The 14,630-nt window shown below is 32.5% G+C and overlaps 1 protein-coding gene across 2 annotated transcripts; it reads right to left on the bottom strand.

Moving 5' to 3' along the window:
* Nucleotides 1-9,847: 9,847 nt before the first annotated feature.
* Nucleotides 9,848-12,648, bottom strand: LOC140961190 (auxin efflux carrier component 2). 2 transcript variants are annotated; one of them, XM_073419542.1, is made up of 6 exons: nucleotides 11,348-12,648; nucleotides 10,977-11,241; nucleotides 10,667-10,752; nucleotides 10,433-10,590; nucleotides 10,198-10,259; nucleotides 9,848-10,139 (listed from the first exon to the last, which is right to left on the bottom strand). In XM_073419542.1, exons 1-6 carry the CDS (start codon nucleotides 12,528-12,530, stop codon nucleotides 10,073-10,075), a joined length of 1,821 nt encoding a protein of 606 aa, XP_073275643.1. In that variant the 5' UTR covers nucleotides 12,531-12,648; the 3' UTR covers nucleotides 9,848-10,072. The 2 variants fall into 2 exon arrangements, with proteins under 2 accessions (XP_073275643.1, XP_073275654.1); XM_073419553.1 differs by having other exon boundaries at nucleotides 10,977-11,223.
* Between the last annotated feature and the right edge of the window lie 1,982 nt (nucleotides 12,649-14,630).

The raw sequence follows: 14,630 nt of genomic DNA, 5'->3' as shown, positions 1-14,630 counted from the left end.
AAATATAATGTAATATAGCATGTTATTATTTAAGAACCGTAAAACACCTTTTATTTGTCATTTTCACGTCTCATTTTATTATTACAACTCAAATTAAATTTATTTTTTAAAATGAATTGAAATAAAATTATTTCATTACGTATTATATCTTTTTAAGATAAAAATGTTTCCGTATTTATTTAATTTTTAATGATAAAATATAAGAATTCACACATCAATTTTTCTTGCTTCACCACTTCTTCTTTTTTTTTTTCAAATAAAAAAATATTAAATATACTAATATTTAATAACAAATAAATTGTTATAAAAATAATAATAACCATGAAAAGTGAAAAAAAAAATATAATATAGAATTTCATTGATAATAAAAATAATCATGATATTAATAATAAATTAACAACAACAATGGTAATAAATAACAGACTATATAAATTCAAATTTAATATCAAATATAATTTTAAAATAGTATGCATTATATTTGTATTTTCATTAATTGGCATACACGACAGTATTCTCTTCGCCTTGGGATCTCTATTGCCAATTATAGAGCAACAACATATTAAAATAATAATAATAAAACCAGGGGTCTGATATGTTATAAATCTTGTCAGAATTTTGTTGAAGACAAAATAAAAAATATTTGATTTGTAGTTAGTTTGTTTTCTTGTATTTTCTATCCCACAAGGCCACAACGATGGGTTTCGTTTTCCCCATTGATGATTTCCAATAAAATTATAATTTTCTGAACTACTGCCAGTTTTTTTATGAACTGAGAACCAACAACCGTTATTTTTAAATGCGAACTGAGTAAATCTCTAGACTTACATAATAACTTGTAAATCACGTTAGTCAGATAAACCATACTAAGTAAACCCTGTTTAACAAGCTCGTCTGAAAAAATGTTCTTGACATTCTTCGGTTAATTCAACAAACATTGAGAATGACCTTGATTGTTGTGTGTGTATTGAGAAAATGTTAAGTTAATTTGATTGTGTCTAAACTTAAAAAATAAAATTAAATTGAATTAAATATAAAAAATAAGATCAGTGGAATACAGGCCCCTAGTGGAAGAAATGAATCTTGTGACATATTCTTGCGGCACAAATTGTTAAAAAAACAAAATAAAATGCAGCCGTCCCGCAAGAAGACATGTGGAGCTTAGTGCCTACTTGGTGTCTCTTAACAATGCATCTCATTCAACAAACAGTACTCTCGCTTTGAATTGTTCGATCGATTATATCCATGTCCATTCTTAAATAACAACTACACACAGGCGAATTGTTATCCATTTTAACAAGGAAAGATTTGACCAACTGTTGTACAATATGCAGTATAATATGTAAGGTTTTAGTCTACATCTTAATTTGACTGAGGAAACGAAGGTGATTTAAGGAAATATGCATCGTTTAGCACTTGAAGGTATGGACTCCAACCGGGATTTTCTTCATTTTGCGTTTCGAAGTTTTTGATGTTTTTATGTTGGCATTATGAATGAACAAATGCAGTTAAATCAGAAGTTTTTATTTGTGGTTTTTTGTAATAACTAGTTAGATATATGTGTTGATTCGTCCCAATGTTATCTTCTAACTCTGCTTCGTGTGAGAAGACTTGAGGTACATAGAATGGTGATGGAGAAAACTGATCCCTTTCTTGGTTATCTCGAAAATTTTATCATATGTATATGAGAAAGCAATGAGATTAAAGACAATCTCTCATGTTGCTCATAAATGATTCATGCATTGCAGCCGCTTTCTCGCGAAATCTCATTTTTGGTTTGAAAGTTATTAATCATTTGCTAAGGTAAATTTAGTGGTTTAGTGAAATCTCTGTAAAAAGAATGTGACTTGATGGAGATACTTCATGATTTTCATGCAGTGAAGTCTCCACCAGCTTCCCTTGATGTTCAGAGTTCCACCAACTCCCACCATCCTTCACCAGCAGTCTTCTTTTTGCTTGGTGGGATCCTAATTCTCCTGATTTGTCTCTTCTTCATATTTATCTGCCGGAAATACATCAAACCCGGAAAGCTAAAAGGGATCGTTGCACATGCCGTTAGGCAACCAGGTTGTGGGTTCGTTAATGACTCAATCACCAGCTGATCCAAGATTATAGGGTGTTTAGTAGTTGCCTTTTGGTTCTGCCCTTTAACGAGTTTTTATGTGTTGCAGTGGCAAAAGATGCCGTGAGCGGAAACCTACGCATGATATGCTATTTCAAGTACCAGACACTGAAGAAGGCAACCGAGAATTTTCACCAGAATAATCTTCTTGGAAGAGGTGGATTTGGGCCAGTCTACTTGGTAAACATATATGCATTATCTAAAAATAAGTGTTTTATCACATGGTTTTCCTCTGAGTATTTGCAAGATTAGTTAGATTTCATAGCCTTTTATATGCTTTTGATCTGTCGATCAAAGTTAATTGAGATTATAGTCCGTCGCGATCACATATTTGCTCTACAAGCACTTAAGAAATGGTTAGTAAGCTTCGGATAATTCTCTTACCTATCCAGAAGACTAGCCTTTCAGGCCAGGGCTTCCCTCTTAAACTTAAGGCTTAACATCGACGATCTTGTTGAAAATCGGTAAAGCATAGCGGGCACCTGGAAACGTAGAGCTGCTATCGGGTCGTCGTTGATAATGTAGCCCATGTTTACAAAAAGGAGCGTGTACCAAACACTGATAGATTACTTATGAGTGTTCAGAGTGGACACATTGAGCATGCATCGGCTTCTCGAGAAGTACATACTGTTTTTATACAAAATCAGCTCTCGAAATAATCACCCTTTCACCTAAAATACTAGTCCTCGAGCAATCCATGCACCTATACATGTGGTCTAAATCTTTCTGTGCCACAACGTATACTAGCTAGAGGTGTTGAAGTTCTAAAAACGCACTTGACACGGCTGTTTTTCGCCATTTCTTATTAAGGTTCGTGGCAGAGTTTTTGAGATGTTTGTATTCAGTATAAGTAAAGTTTTAGCTGGCCTTCACATAATTAACAGGGGAAATTAGAAGATGGAAGATTGGTTGCTGTAAAGAAGCTGTCGGCAGACAAATCACAACAAGGCGAATCCGAATTCCTCGCGGAAGTGAAGATGATCACAAGCATACAGCACAAGAATCTGGTTCGCCTTCTCGGCTGTTGCTCGGATGGAGACCAACGGCTACTTGTGTATGAATACATGAAGAATGGGAGTCTAGACAACATCATTTATGGTACATGTCCCATCATTTCTCTACACATTTCACTTCACCTGGATACCGACAGACATGGGCTTTTATTCCATACATGTTCAGTACATTTCCAAGAAACCAAGAAAATGTCCAAAATTTCACCAAAGTTGTGTGTGATGGACGCAGGGAAGAATGAGTTTTTCTTAAGCTGGAATATTCGGTTCCAGATAATCCTCGGAATTGCTCGAGGATTGCAGTATCTACACGAAGATGCGCATGTCAGAATCGTCCACAGGGATATTAAAGCCAGCAACATTCTCCTGGACGAAAAGTTCCAGCCCAGGATTGGAGACTTCGGCCTGGCCAGGTTTTTCCCCGAAGATCAGGCTTATCTCAGCACCAAGTTCGCCGGAACCTTGTGAGATTTACATCATATAAACAAAGAAAACATGGGATTCTTAATAAATTACACAATTAAGATGGTACCCTTTTTGCAGAGGTTATACAGCTCCGGAATATGCTATTAGAGGAGAACTGTCTGAAAAGGTCGATATCTACAGCTTTGGGGTTCTTGTACTAGAAATCATAAACTGCAGGAAGAATACTGATCTCAGTTTGCAGTCAGAAATGCAATATCTGCCCGAATATGTAAGTGTTTTTTCTTCCTAAGCAAATGTTGAATGATTCTATTGTGGAACCTGGCCAGATCTAACGACCCCAATGCATTTGGCGCCGTTGGCTTGTTTATGCTCTGATTATCCAGGTAAGGCCATTACCCTCGAGACAATGGCCCTTCTGTAGGACTAGTTCCCGCCCTCTAGGTAATTCGGTCATCTTGGTCTCAGGCCCTCTACCCACATACTTGTCAGCTCTCTGTCCTCGGGCATTCCTACCTGGCCTACGTTATACTCGCCAAACCCACCTCGGACAGTAATGCTTAAGTCTAGGTCCTGGTGGGGGCCCTTTAAATACCCCGGGCATCAGAGACATTTTGTTTCTGGTCCATGATAGACTTGCACGATATTCCATCAGATTTTTCTAGTGCTATATAAATGTTTAAAGAAGCACCATTCAGAAATCAGAAGCTTTCTGTTTAACTCTTTTGTTTAAAAATAAAAAAAAATTTAATTGTCACGAGTTAGTATATCCAACACACAAAAACAAATCGACTCTTCAATCTTCATCTACTAATGGGTCAGGGATTAACTGCGATTTGATCATGCATGTTTGACGGTTTATGATTTTGGTCATCTCAAATTTCAGTATAATCATGCATATTTATAACCAAAATCGCGAGCATAAATATATATATGACCAAAACTGCAATAATTCTTGTGTCCACTTGCGAGCACAATCTCAATGAGGTAAATGAGTGATAAAATGAGCTCTGAATCAGGCTTGGAAGCTGTACGAGAGGTGTATGCTGCATGATCTCGTAGATTCCAGGCTAAGAAACGATGAACTCGTGGAAAAGGACGTTTTACAAGTAATTCAAGTAGCATTCTTATGCCTTCAGCCTGAAGCCGATTCCAGGCCACCAATGTCTGAGATCGTAGCCATGCTAACTTGCAAGGTTGAGTTGGGTGCAACTGTCCCGACCCGACCCACGTTCTTGAGTCGAAAGCCGAGAATTGATGACAAAATTTCATGGGATTCTATATCCGAGCCTTGTCCTTCTCCTCTGAAGAGTGATTCCCTTTCGTTCCCCCGGCATGCAAAGTAAACCGGGAACGAATTTAGCAGCGGGTTCTGAGGGATATATTTTTATTTTTTTCCTAAGAAAAATACTAATAAATATTTGATTTTTAAAAAAAATTTCCCATGCCAGTCTGGCCTGGTTAAAGTATAAACCATGTTTTTTGAAATTTAAACTTTACTTATAATTAAAATCAATCTTGCAAGCTATGGTTTATAGAAACTGGTAAAGATATGCAGAAACCATTCTTTAAATTCATGTCTTTTTTTGAAATTAATTCATAAATGTAGAGTTTTCGGGAAATTTATATATATATTATTTCTCATTACCATTACTAGCTCTGTAATTATTTCTTACCGATTAATAAAAAAAGTGCTCTGATTCTTACAATGAAATTAGCTAGAATTGATTATTGTATTTGTGACACAATTAATACCGACGGTTACGTACACGCTCTGCATGTATATACCGTAATAAATAAATACTATGTTCATCTGTGATATCCTATTAAGGCACAGAAACCAAATCAAGTCACGAGTTCGATTTTTCTGAAGTTTGTAATGCCAAATCAAGCCAATTCGATTCTCCTAAAGTTTAAATCTGATGATTACGAAAAATTATTCAAAAAGGAAAAATAAAAATTGGCATATTGGAGAAGATGGTGCAAATTTAAATTTTATTGTTAAAAACGGGAAAGATAAAGAACGGGAAGTTAAATTTTTGAAATAAATATATTTTAATTTTTTGGAATTAAGTTGAAGGAAGGGTATTTTTAAAATTCACATTCATATACCAAAGTAGTTTATATGATGTGTTGTTACTTTATAATAGTAATAATAGATATTAATATTAATAGTTACATATACGTCTTCTAAATTTACGGCAAAAAAGCAAAAATAAATTCTAGAGTGAATAAGAAAAAAGTTTTGCAACTTGTACGCAAATTTTTTTATTGTTAACCGTGCAAGTGTAAAGAAAAACAACGTTTTTTTAATTAACTTTGATTATTATTGTTATTTCTTTCGGTTCTGTTTTTTCAAGGTGTTGATGTGAGATGACGTCGAAAAATATTGATTAGAAATCGAAAATTGCTGATTTATATGATGTCACGTCAGTAATTAGACCAAAACAACCAAAAATTAAAAGTTAATATACAAAAACAAACTCTAAAAACTTAATAGATCAAAACCTAAATTAGACACGTTGAAGTTATTTTCTAATTTGTAGCAAATTTCCTTTTTTTATTAATGTTATTTAAATTAGAGTTTAAAATGAGTTCATTTCTCTTTGACAAAAACATAAAAATTAATCAAATTATTATTGTTTAAAAACAAAAGAAAAAGACAAAAAAAAATGTTGAATATGTTTTTTAGAATATTGTTGTGTTGATGTGCAATAATTGTTCTTGATTAATAGAACGATCGAACCACGACGTTTTAACTTTTATACAATTTAAAATATTTGAATTATATAATTATCACTCACTATAATTTTTAATAAAATAAAAAACGTTCGATATTTTACTTTAAATTAAATTGTTTAGAATATTGTTGGTGGATACGTATTTACTTCGGATTCGTCATTAATGAGAGTGTGTGTTGATGGGACAATTTGACATAACTTTGGCTTTAAATTTTGCCCATTCGCCATAGAGACAAATATCCGAGAATGAAAAGGCAATATATAATATCTCTTTCCAAAAGTCATTTTCAATCCCTCTCTACGAAAAAGCAATTTCAATAAAATTTGGATTTAAAATGTGAATAATTATATATTATAAATTGTCAAATAATATTAAACCTGATTATATTTGAGCTTTAATACATATGATACGATGTAAAACATTTATGAGTACTAGGAAGAAGCATTTATGTCCGTTATATATTATATAAATTATAAAAATTACTCCTAATAATATACGATATGATGATGTTTAGCTTATATTAGTTTAAAGTTTAAATACGTTTTTTTTATTGGAATGTAAACATGGATAACAATTTTGAAGTCGTTAGTTCATTTTTTGAATGTGAAAAAATGATGTATACTTGTTACATGCTCATTATAAATTTTAATCTGGTCAATTCATAATAAAAATTATTGTCATTTTTATTAAATTTTTATTTTTCTCTTAATTAGTATCTTATTATTTATATTACCATAATTACAAGTCTTTATATCACATGTCTCTTAATTTAGCTTATATATACCTCTACATTTTTCAAGACCAAAACTTATCATCAATAATGCAAATAACAATAAAAAAAAAAAATTAGAGTTATCATGGGACAATTTATACCACTTAAAAAAGATTCAACAATAATTTACATATATAAAAAAAAGCGGTAGAAATGATTCATAATAATTCTCAGAGTGAGTGTCTTGTAAAACAGTTTCACTGGTATATGACGATGATGATCATAAAACTATAAATGCTCAAACTTTTGTTTTTAATTTTAGAATTGTAATAATTTTTTGTTTTCGAAAACCATGATATCTACTATAAACAAGTAGATTGTATAATCTATTCTTCTTCTAACTGTACAATCTGTGCCCTTCTAATTTCAGCTGCTTTCTTCCTGATAAACATGCCCCAGGCCTTAATCTTACCAGAACCATAACGGATTTGATCCTTACTACAACTATAGCTAGTTGGTGGTATGTAATGGGGTGTAAGGAGGGAAACTGTATCCATTTTCCCTCTCATCTGTAGAGGCATTAACTATATAAATTTATTAATAAAACTTTTAAATTTTCCCAAAGTAGTCTTTCTTTTCAAATATTCAATCAATACTAGCTAGTAGTTCATTGCAATTCCTCTATGAAATTAAGATGATCACTATTTGTGGTGATACCGTTACAAATCTCAAAATATTTAGAGCTCTTTTAATTTCGACCTGTTCAACATTATAATTCTCTTGATTTATTTTGTTCTCTTATTTAGTATTCGCGATTTTAAAATTTTATAAGATCGATTTCTCTCAACCATGTCTACCAAAAGAAAAAGCAATTTGTTGTTGCCAAGTGAAGGAAAAACAAAACAGCATTCATATTGTGCTAGAGCAATCGCAAATATATGGGCAAGACTTCAAAAGAAATATTCAACAAATTCAAGCTTAACAAGGAGAAATTAAAATATTCTTTTGGTCCTTTGGTTTGGAGTCCATGAATTAATCTTTCGAAGCTCCCAAAATTCAATTTATTATCTAAGATATGTTGTTGGACACAACCTTGCTTCTTTTGCTATTTCTTCTCAATCTCTTTTTGTTTGAGGTTCTGGAAATTTTCTTTTTTGGTTGGTAGACCTTGTAATGAACGATCTTACTACTTCATAATAAAGTTACAAGTTTTATAGTAAAAAAAAAAAAAAATTTATAGCCACACATAACAAATGAAATAATCAAATATTACATGATATTAATTAGGCGTGATAGAATTAAGGGAATAGAAACACCAAAATTCAAAAATTTTATAGGGGATAGAATTATTTTTTTACGGATGTATGATAAAATAAATAAAAATAAATGAATTAATTACTTATATTCGAAAGTACAATTAATTTTTTTAATGTAGTCATACGATGCAGCTTCCACATGCATGAAAGGCTTAAATTAATATCAGCTCACCGATGAGTAATCTCGTGTCAGATTAATAAATGTCCCATTGCTGGTGATATTAAAGGCAAAGTCAAGATATATAAATAAATGGAATTTAAATAATTTGAAATCAAAATTCAATTCACCTCCCTTTGTTTGACTTTACAAGATCTTGTCACTATTATTTTTTAAATTCGATAATTATGAGAAAATTCAACGGGTATCTTTCATTTGCATCTTGTCGGAATTTAGATTTTTTGTCTACACAAAGTAATTATTTTATGGAAAAGCAAAACTAGAAATCCGATATTTTCGCTTTACGTTATTTATTTTTGAACAAAAAAAAGTCCGTTAGCATATCCATTGATAGGAGATCAAAAATATTTATTTAATCTCGTTTTACAATTTTAATATCTTTTTATTAAGAATATTGATGCAACGTTGGATATGCAAGTAATGACTAACATCACATCTGCAATGGTTGTCGTCATGCTCACACCACATTAACGTTCCAATACAAAAATGATTAAAATATTGAAATAAGTTAAAATAACGAACTAATATTGAAATTTGACTACTTAAAATATCATAATCATAATGATGCTAACCCAGAACAAAAATATAATTTTTCCTACTACTGTTGTTGGATGACTTTTATTTATATATATACTCATAGTCATGATCATTAATAAGCTCTCAATCTACATATTAAAATACGTGGTATATGTATTGAATTTGACATATATTTTATGCAAGATTCATACGTAAAATACAGACAATTTCTCTGTTATCACAAAAATTTATGTAAGATCGTTTCACGTGTCAACTTTGTTAGACCAATTTTCGATCCGACCTAGCCCATAAAATATATTAATTTTTACGTCCAAATTTTCATTGCAAAAGTATAATTTCTTGTTAGTTATGTTATGGATAAACATTTTGTAATATATGCATATTTGATTGTAAAAAATTAAATTTTAAGTCAAAAATATATTGTGTAATATATACTGATTACTTTTATGTCAAAAAAATTAATTTCGACTTCATATCTGGATCAAGTCGACACGTCTCATGTATATAAATAAATGAAACCATTATACAAGATATTTACTCCACTATTATTATGTGATCATTTCAAATAAAGAGTTTTTTTTTTTAAAATAGAGATACTTGTGAAAATCCAAATGAAGGATGCTCAAATTTTCAACTAATTAATCAATTAATTATTACACCCTAATCTACAATATATGAACAAATTTAAAAAGTAATTGATAAACAAATTTCAACTAATAATCATCAATTAATTATTAAAATAATCTACAATATATCAATCTCTGGTAACATGCATGAAGTACTACTCTATTTCACCATCTCATTAAAATATATCTATCTGAATCTATAATTCTTTAATTTCCTGCAAAATCATATAAAATTAAAGGAATAACTAAAAAAAACTATTAATTAAAAAGCATTTGAATTTGAATATGAAGGTGAAGAAGAGCACATGCATATGATTTCCTAGCAATATCGCACTGATTCCAATTCAAACAATAAATTAGTCCATCCATCTTGAATCTTGGCATGCATCCTCCTTTAATTTCCCTTGGATTACACCCCCAAAAGTACATAATATAAAATTGTAATTGGCAATGCAATTAGCATTCCAAATATAACCCTGTAAATTTCCATTAAACAGTACTGTAAGAAATCATTCAATTTAAATAAAATGAAACATTTTANGGACGTTGTATTCCTTTGCAAACACAAATGGAACGATTCCTTGAGGAAGGGCAGCCTGTTATAATAATATCCAAAAGAAAAAATTGAATATAATTAGTTATAATTTTAGTTAAAGGATCCCCTAACAATTTATTTCATAGTTCTGAATGATATTAATTCGAACACCTAAAAAAGTTTCGAGTTCGAGATCTAACTATACTAAAAACAGCTAGCATCCGATTCAGTTACCTGAACAATTGCTACATGCAGGAGAACTCCTCTAAGACCAATGACAATCGAAGTGGCAGCAATGACTGCTGGACCTGTCAAGAATCTCACGGCCATTGAGAATGTGGCCACTGATCTCCCACAAGCTATCACTTTTGGTTGCAAAGCCATGAATAAACCTGCCATAGAAAAAGTACTTATTTTATGCTTAAATTTTTTTTTTTTATTATGAAAATAATAATATGTAGTAATTACCTAGGCTGAACATGGCCATGCCAAGACCTGCATCTGATAAAATCGATATCGATCCTTTAACAATGGATGGCATTTCAATGTTCCACCTGTTTCATTCAATGGAAACTAAACTAGTTAATTTCTGTGTTATAGGAAGTGTTTTTAAAGGTATCGGAGTAGGGATTCACACGAGCCAAGATGAGCAAGAGTACTGCATTTTCTATGCAATAAAATGTTTTTTTCTACTCGGACTGAACTTCGAGGATTGAGTTTGAGCTCGAGTCGAACTTTTATATTTTCACATTTAAGAAAATGTTCAGGCTGGCTATACCTAAATGAAACAAGGGACCATATAAGGCCTATAAGGCTTGAATAAGTGTTGGGGTTCCTTATAAGTTTCCTCCAAACCATGATAAGTATGAGCCTAGTCATGACACTTGCAGGAGGCATTTGTGTTTTCTTCTCTAATATTCCTTCATCAACTTTCTTATGGCATGAATATGGAGAAACGCTGCTCGGAAACTTTGTGAAGTCCTCGATCTCGATCTCTTTGTGATCATCTGCACTGCTCATCTTCCCTGCAGGGCTTCCATTTTCTATCAGAAAACAATGATTAATCACACAATATAATTAATAAAATGAATAGAAAAAAGGGGCTCATAAGATTTCAAAAAACTTAACAAAAGATTTTGCCACCCTAACCTCGAGATCCTGGTTCTACCAGCGATGTAACATGTTCAATGGTTGAAAGTTCATTTGAAGCAGCTTTGTTAACAGCGTTCTTCATATTCTCCTCCGACACAGGTGAAGCACTTGAGCTCCAAACAAACATATGAAGCTCCTTGCTTTGATTTGTACTGCTACTGTTATTGTTCCCACTTTCCTTCTTCCTTGGACCAGAAAACGTAGGATTCGGAGGTGGATAAGAACACTGCAAACCTCCATCATTGAAAAGATCGGAGCTCGGACCCGATCTCCTCCTCCCAAGCTTCGTCATCTCCTCTTCTAAGTTCGACGTCCTTGGTGTTGGCCCTTTCGATGACTGCAAAGAGAAAACATCGCCTACATGCCTAGGACTCGCGGTTTTATTCGAAAACATGGCGTAGAAATCCGATTGATTGAAGCTTGAGGCACGGGGAGTCGGCTGCCGGGAAGATTGGACCGAGTAAATCTCCACACCGGTCAAGTTTGATGCTCTAGGTGTGATGGTTGTAGAATGCATTCCTTTGTTACAAGATGATATCATCGATGCGGAAGTCGACCTCCGAACCACCACGTGTAACTTTCCATCATCCCCTATCTCTGCATCTGCCTGCAAAGGCTCGAGCCCGTTAAGCGAAATGACATCGGATTCAACTTTAAATGAAGTGATAGAGGCAGCAGTCTCAGGGAATTGATCGGTTATCAAAAGCTTTGCTCCTCTGTACTCAAACATGAAGAGCATTAATGTGTACCAAATCACGCTTTGCATGACCACAATTTGTACCATTAAATCGCCTGAGAAATCTCCATACATTGCCCTGAGTAAAGGGATTCCCATAACGAGTGTGTTGGGGAGAGTGGAGAGCGAAAAAAGCGTGATCATCCATTCTAGGCTGCCATTTTTGCCGAAAGCATGCCAGACAAAAAGGGCCCCAAGAATGACCACTTTCTGCAGCGAATCCGCGGCGATGAAGCGGAAATTCATGGCGTAGATGTTGTTGGTCGAAATGAAGTGGAAACTGAGTAACGGGACAGCGAATACAGCAACGAAACGGTTGATTCCTGAGCATTGATCCGGGGTGAAGATCTTCCACCACTTCACTGAACCGTAGGCAAGCATCATGGCTGCATATAATGGGATGATTGCGGCAAGAACATCGTAGATATCTCCTCCGGTGATCATGGTTGCGTTCAACAAGTTTTTGACAGAAATTTTGAGTGCAGAGAATCTCTTGTATATGAGAGGGAAGATCAGTAAAACACAGTAGAGAAGAACAAGGATAAACAAATGTAGAGTGAAAGGCAGGCACAGATCCTAATCTCATGCAAGTGAGGCAGCAAAAAAGGTTTAAAATATATGTTTGAGGAGGTACTGTTACACGTGTTTAATGGAATTTTACAGGGTTAAAATATCGTGTTTAAAATAATTTTTCACCATGAAAATAAAAATAGGGTTTACGGTAAAATTTAACGATAAAAAAAAATTTATTTTTCCCATATGAATCTTTAATTGTTTGTTTTTATTCTTTTTCTGCATGATTTTTTTTTTTTTTTACATAAAAATGGCATGCCTACAATCATAAGAGGAAGGCAAATCATCTCTGCTTTTCTAAATATTAGAGATGTTAATGGACTACTCTACTATTCTTGAAAATCAAGATTCGGTTGCTATATATAAATAAAAATTTGATAATATAAATGATTAAAATCACCAAAAAATAAAAAAAACAATCATGTAAAACAAAAATTGCAGTTAATATTTTTTTTTCTTCCTTCGCTCTAGTCTTTAGCTAAAATCTCTCCGCAAGGAGCTTTTAATTCGCAATGAACTAGCAAGAAAAGCCTTCAAAAAAATAATAATAAGATATGCTTGATTTTATTTTTATTTAAAATTTGAGCTCATTAATTTTTTACAATAAAGTACTAGTTATTTTTTAAAAAAAAACAAACAAACAAAAAAATTAATGAAAATTGGATCATTAATTTATTTGCAGCTTATTTTTACAAACTTTTAAATAACATAACTGATGTTAGTTTGTCCAAATTAACTGATACACACTGTAAACAAAGCACTACTGACTGAAGTATTGTGCTCCCTACAATGCAGTATTTGACTACGAATATCCATCAGAGAACAATAATAATTTGACTAAATGATCGCATTAATCCACCTTTGTAACTGCATCATTAAAATTTAAGTGTGTGTGTGTGTGTGTGTGTGTGTGTGTGTGTGTGTGTGTGTGTGTGTGTGTATATATATATATATATATATATATATGATTCATTTTTAAATCGTACGGCAGAATTTTCAATCCTCATTCCTTACAAAGCCAAATGGCAAAAAGAATTTCATACGTTTTGTATCCATGATACAAGATTGACTGGAGCTAATCGCGATTTAGTGTGTCTTCGAGCCAAATTTAACATCGATAATTAAAGAGTTTAATTAATTGTTCCAACTATTCCCATATTTTTTTATATCATTCTCATGGTTCTACCCGTACTAGAATTTTAAACTATATAATCTTTTAATATTTCAAATTGATCTACCCGAACTAATATCATATTAATAAAAAAAATTATACAAAATTTACATACAAATTTTTTTTAAAAAAAATTGAGTCATCCGAACTAAAGTCCGGTGTCTATCCATGTGGCTCCGCCACTGGTGTTGATTGTTTATTTATTATTATTTTTATATGGTAAAATCTAGAATTATTCTCAATTATTATTTTCCTTGTCTATTTAGTTCAAATATGTTTCTATCAACGCATATGTCAATCTTGTTTTCGCACTGGATTTTTATATGTCACCTAAAATATTATTTCACATTAATGAAACTCTGGTGGAATTTTCGCATTAGGTGAATTTTCAATAAAATGTGTGGGATCCACATCGTATAATGATGACTCGAGAATAATGAGATGATTTACTTCCATATGGGTCCATGAAATTTTTATATACATACATATAGTTTTGTGTAACTTGAGTACGTAAATCTGGCGATCTAAAACTTTAATTTGTTTAATCACCATATTGACAACTTGGCCAAAGTATGTATATTAATTAATCACCTGGTAATTAACTAATTTGCAAAAAAAACGAATTCAGTCAAAATACATATTGCTTCAGACTTAACAAGCTCCGCCGGCTAAGGGCGGCAGTGCCAGTTCGAAGATGACGAATTTGGCATCATCAGTGAAAATAACACTTAAAAACAATCAAAATCTTTAAGAAAACTTGTCTGACTTCAGACTCAGAAACCCTGTAAACCAACCAAACA

This window comes from Primulina huaijiensis, chromosome 2, assembly GCF_012295235.1.
Source record: "Primulina huaijiensis isolate GDHJ02 chromosome 2, ASM1229523v2, whole genome shotgun sequence".
NCBI lineage: Eukaryota > Viridiplantae > Streptophyta > Magnoliopsida > Lamiales > Gesneriaceae > Primulina > Primulina huaijiensis.
This window is presented reverse-complemented; position numbering and strand designations above follow the sequence as displayed.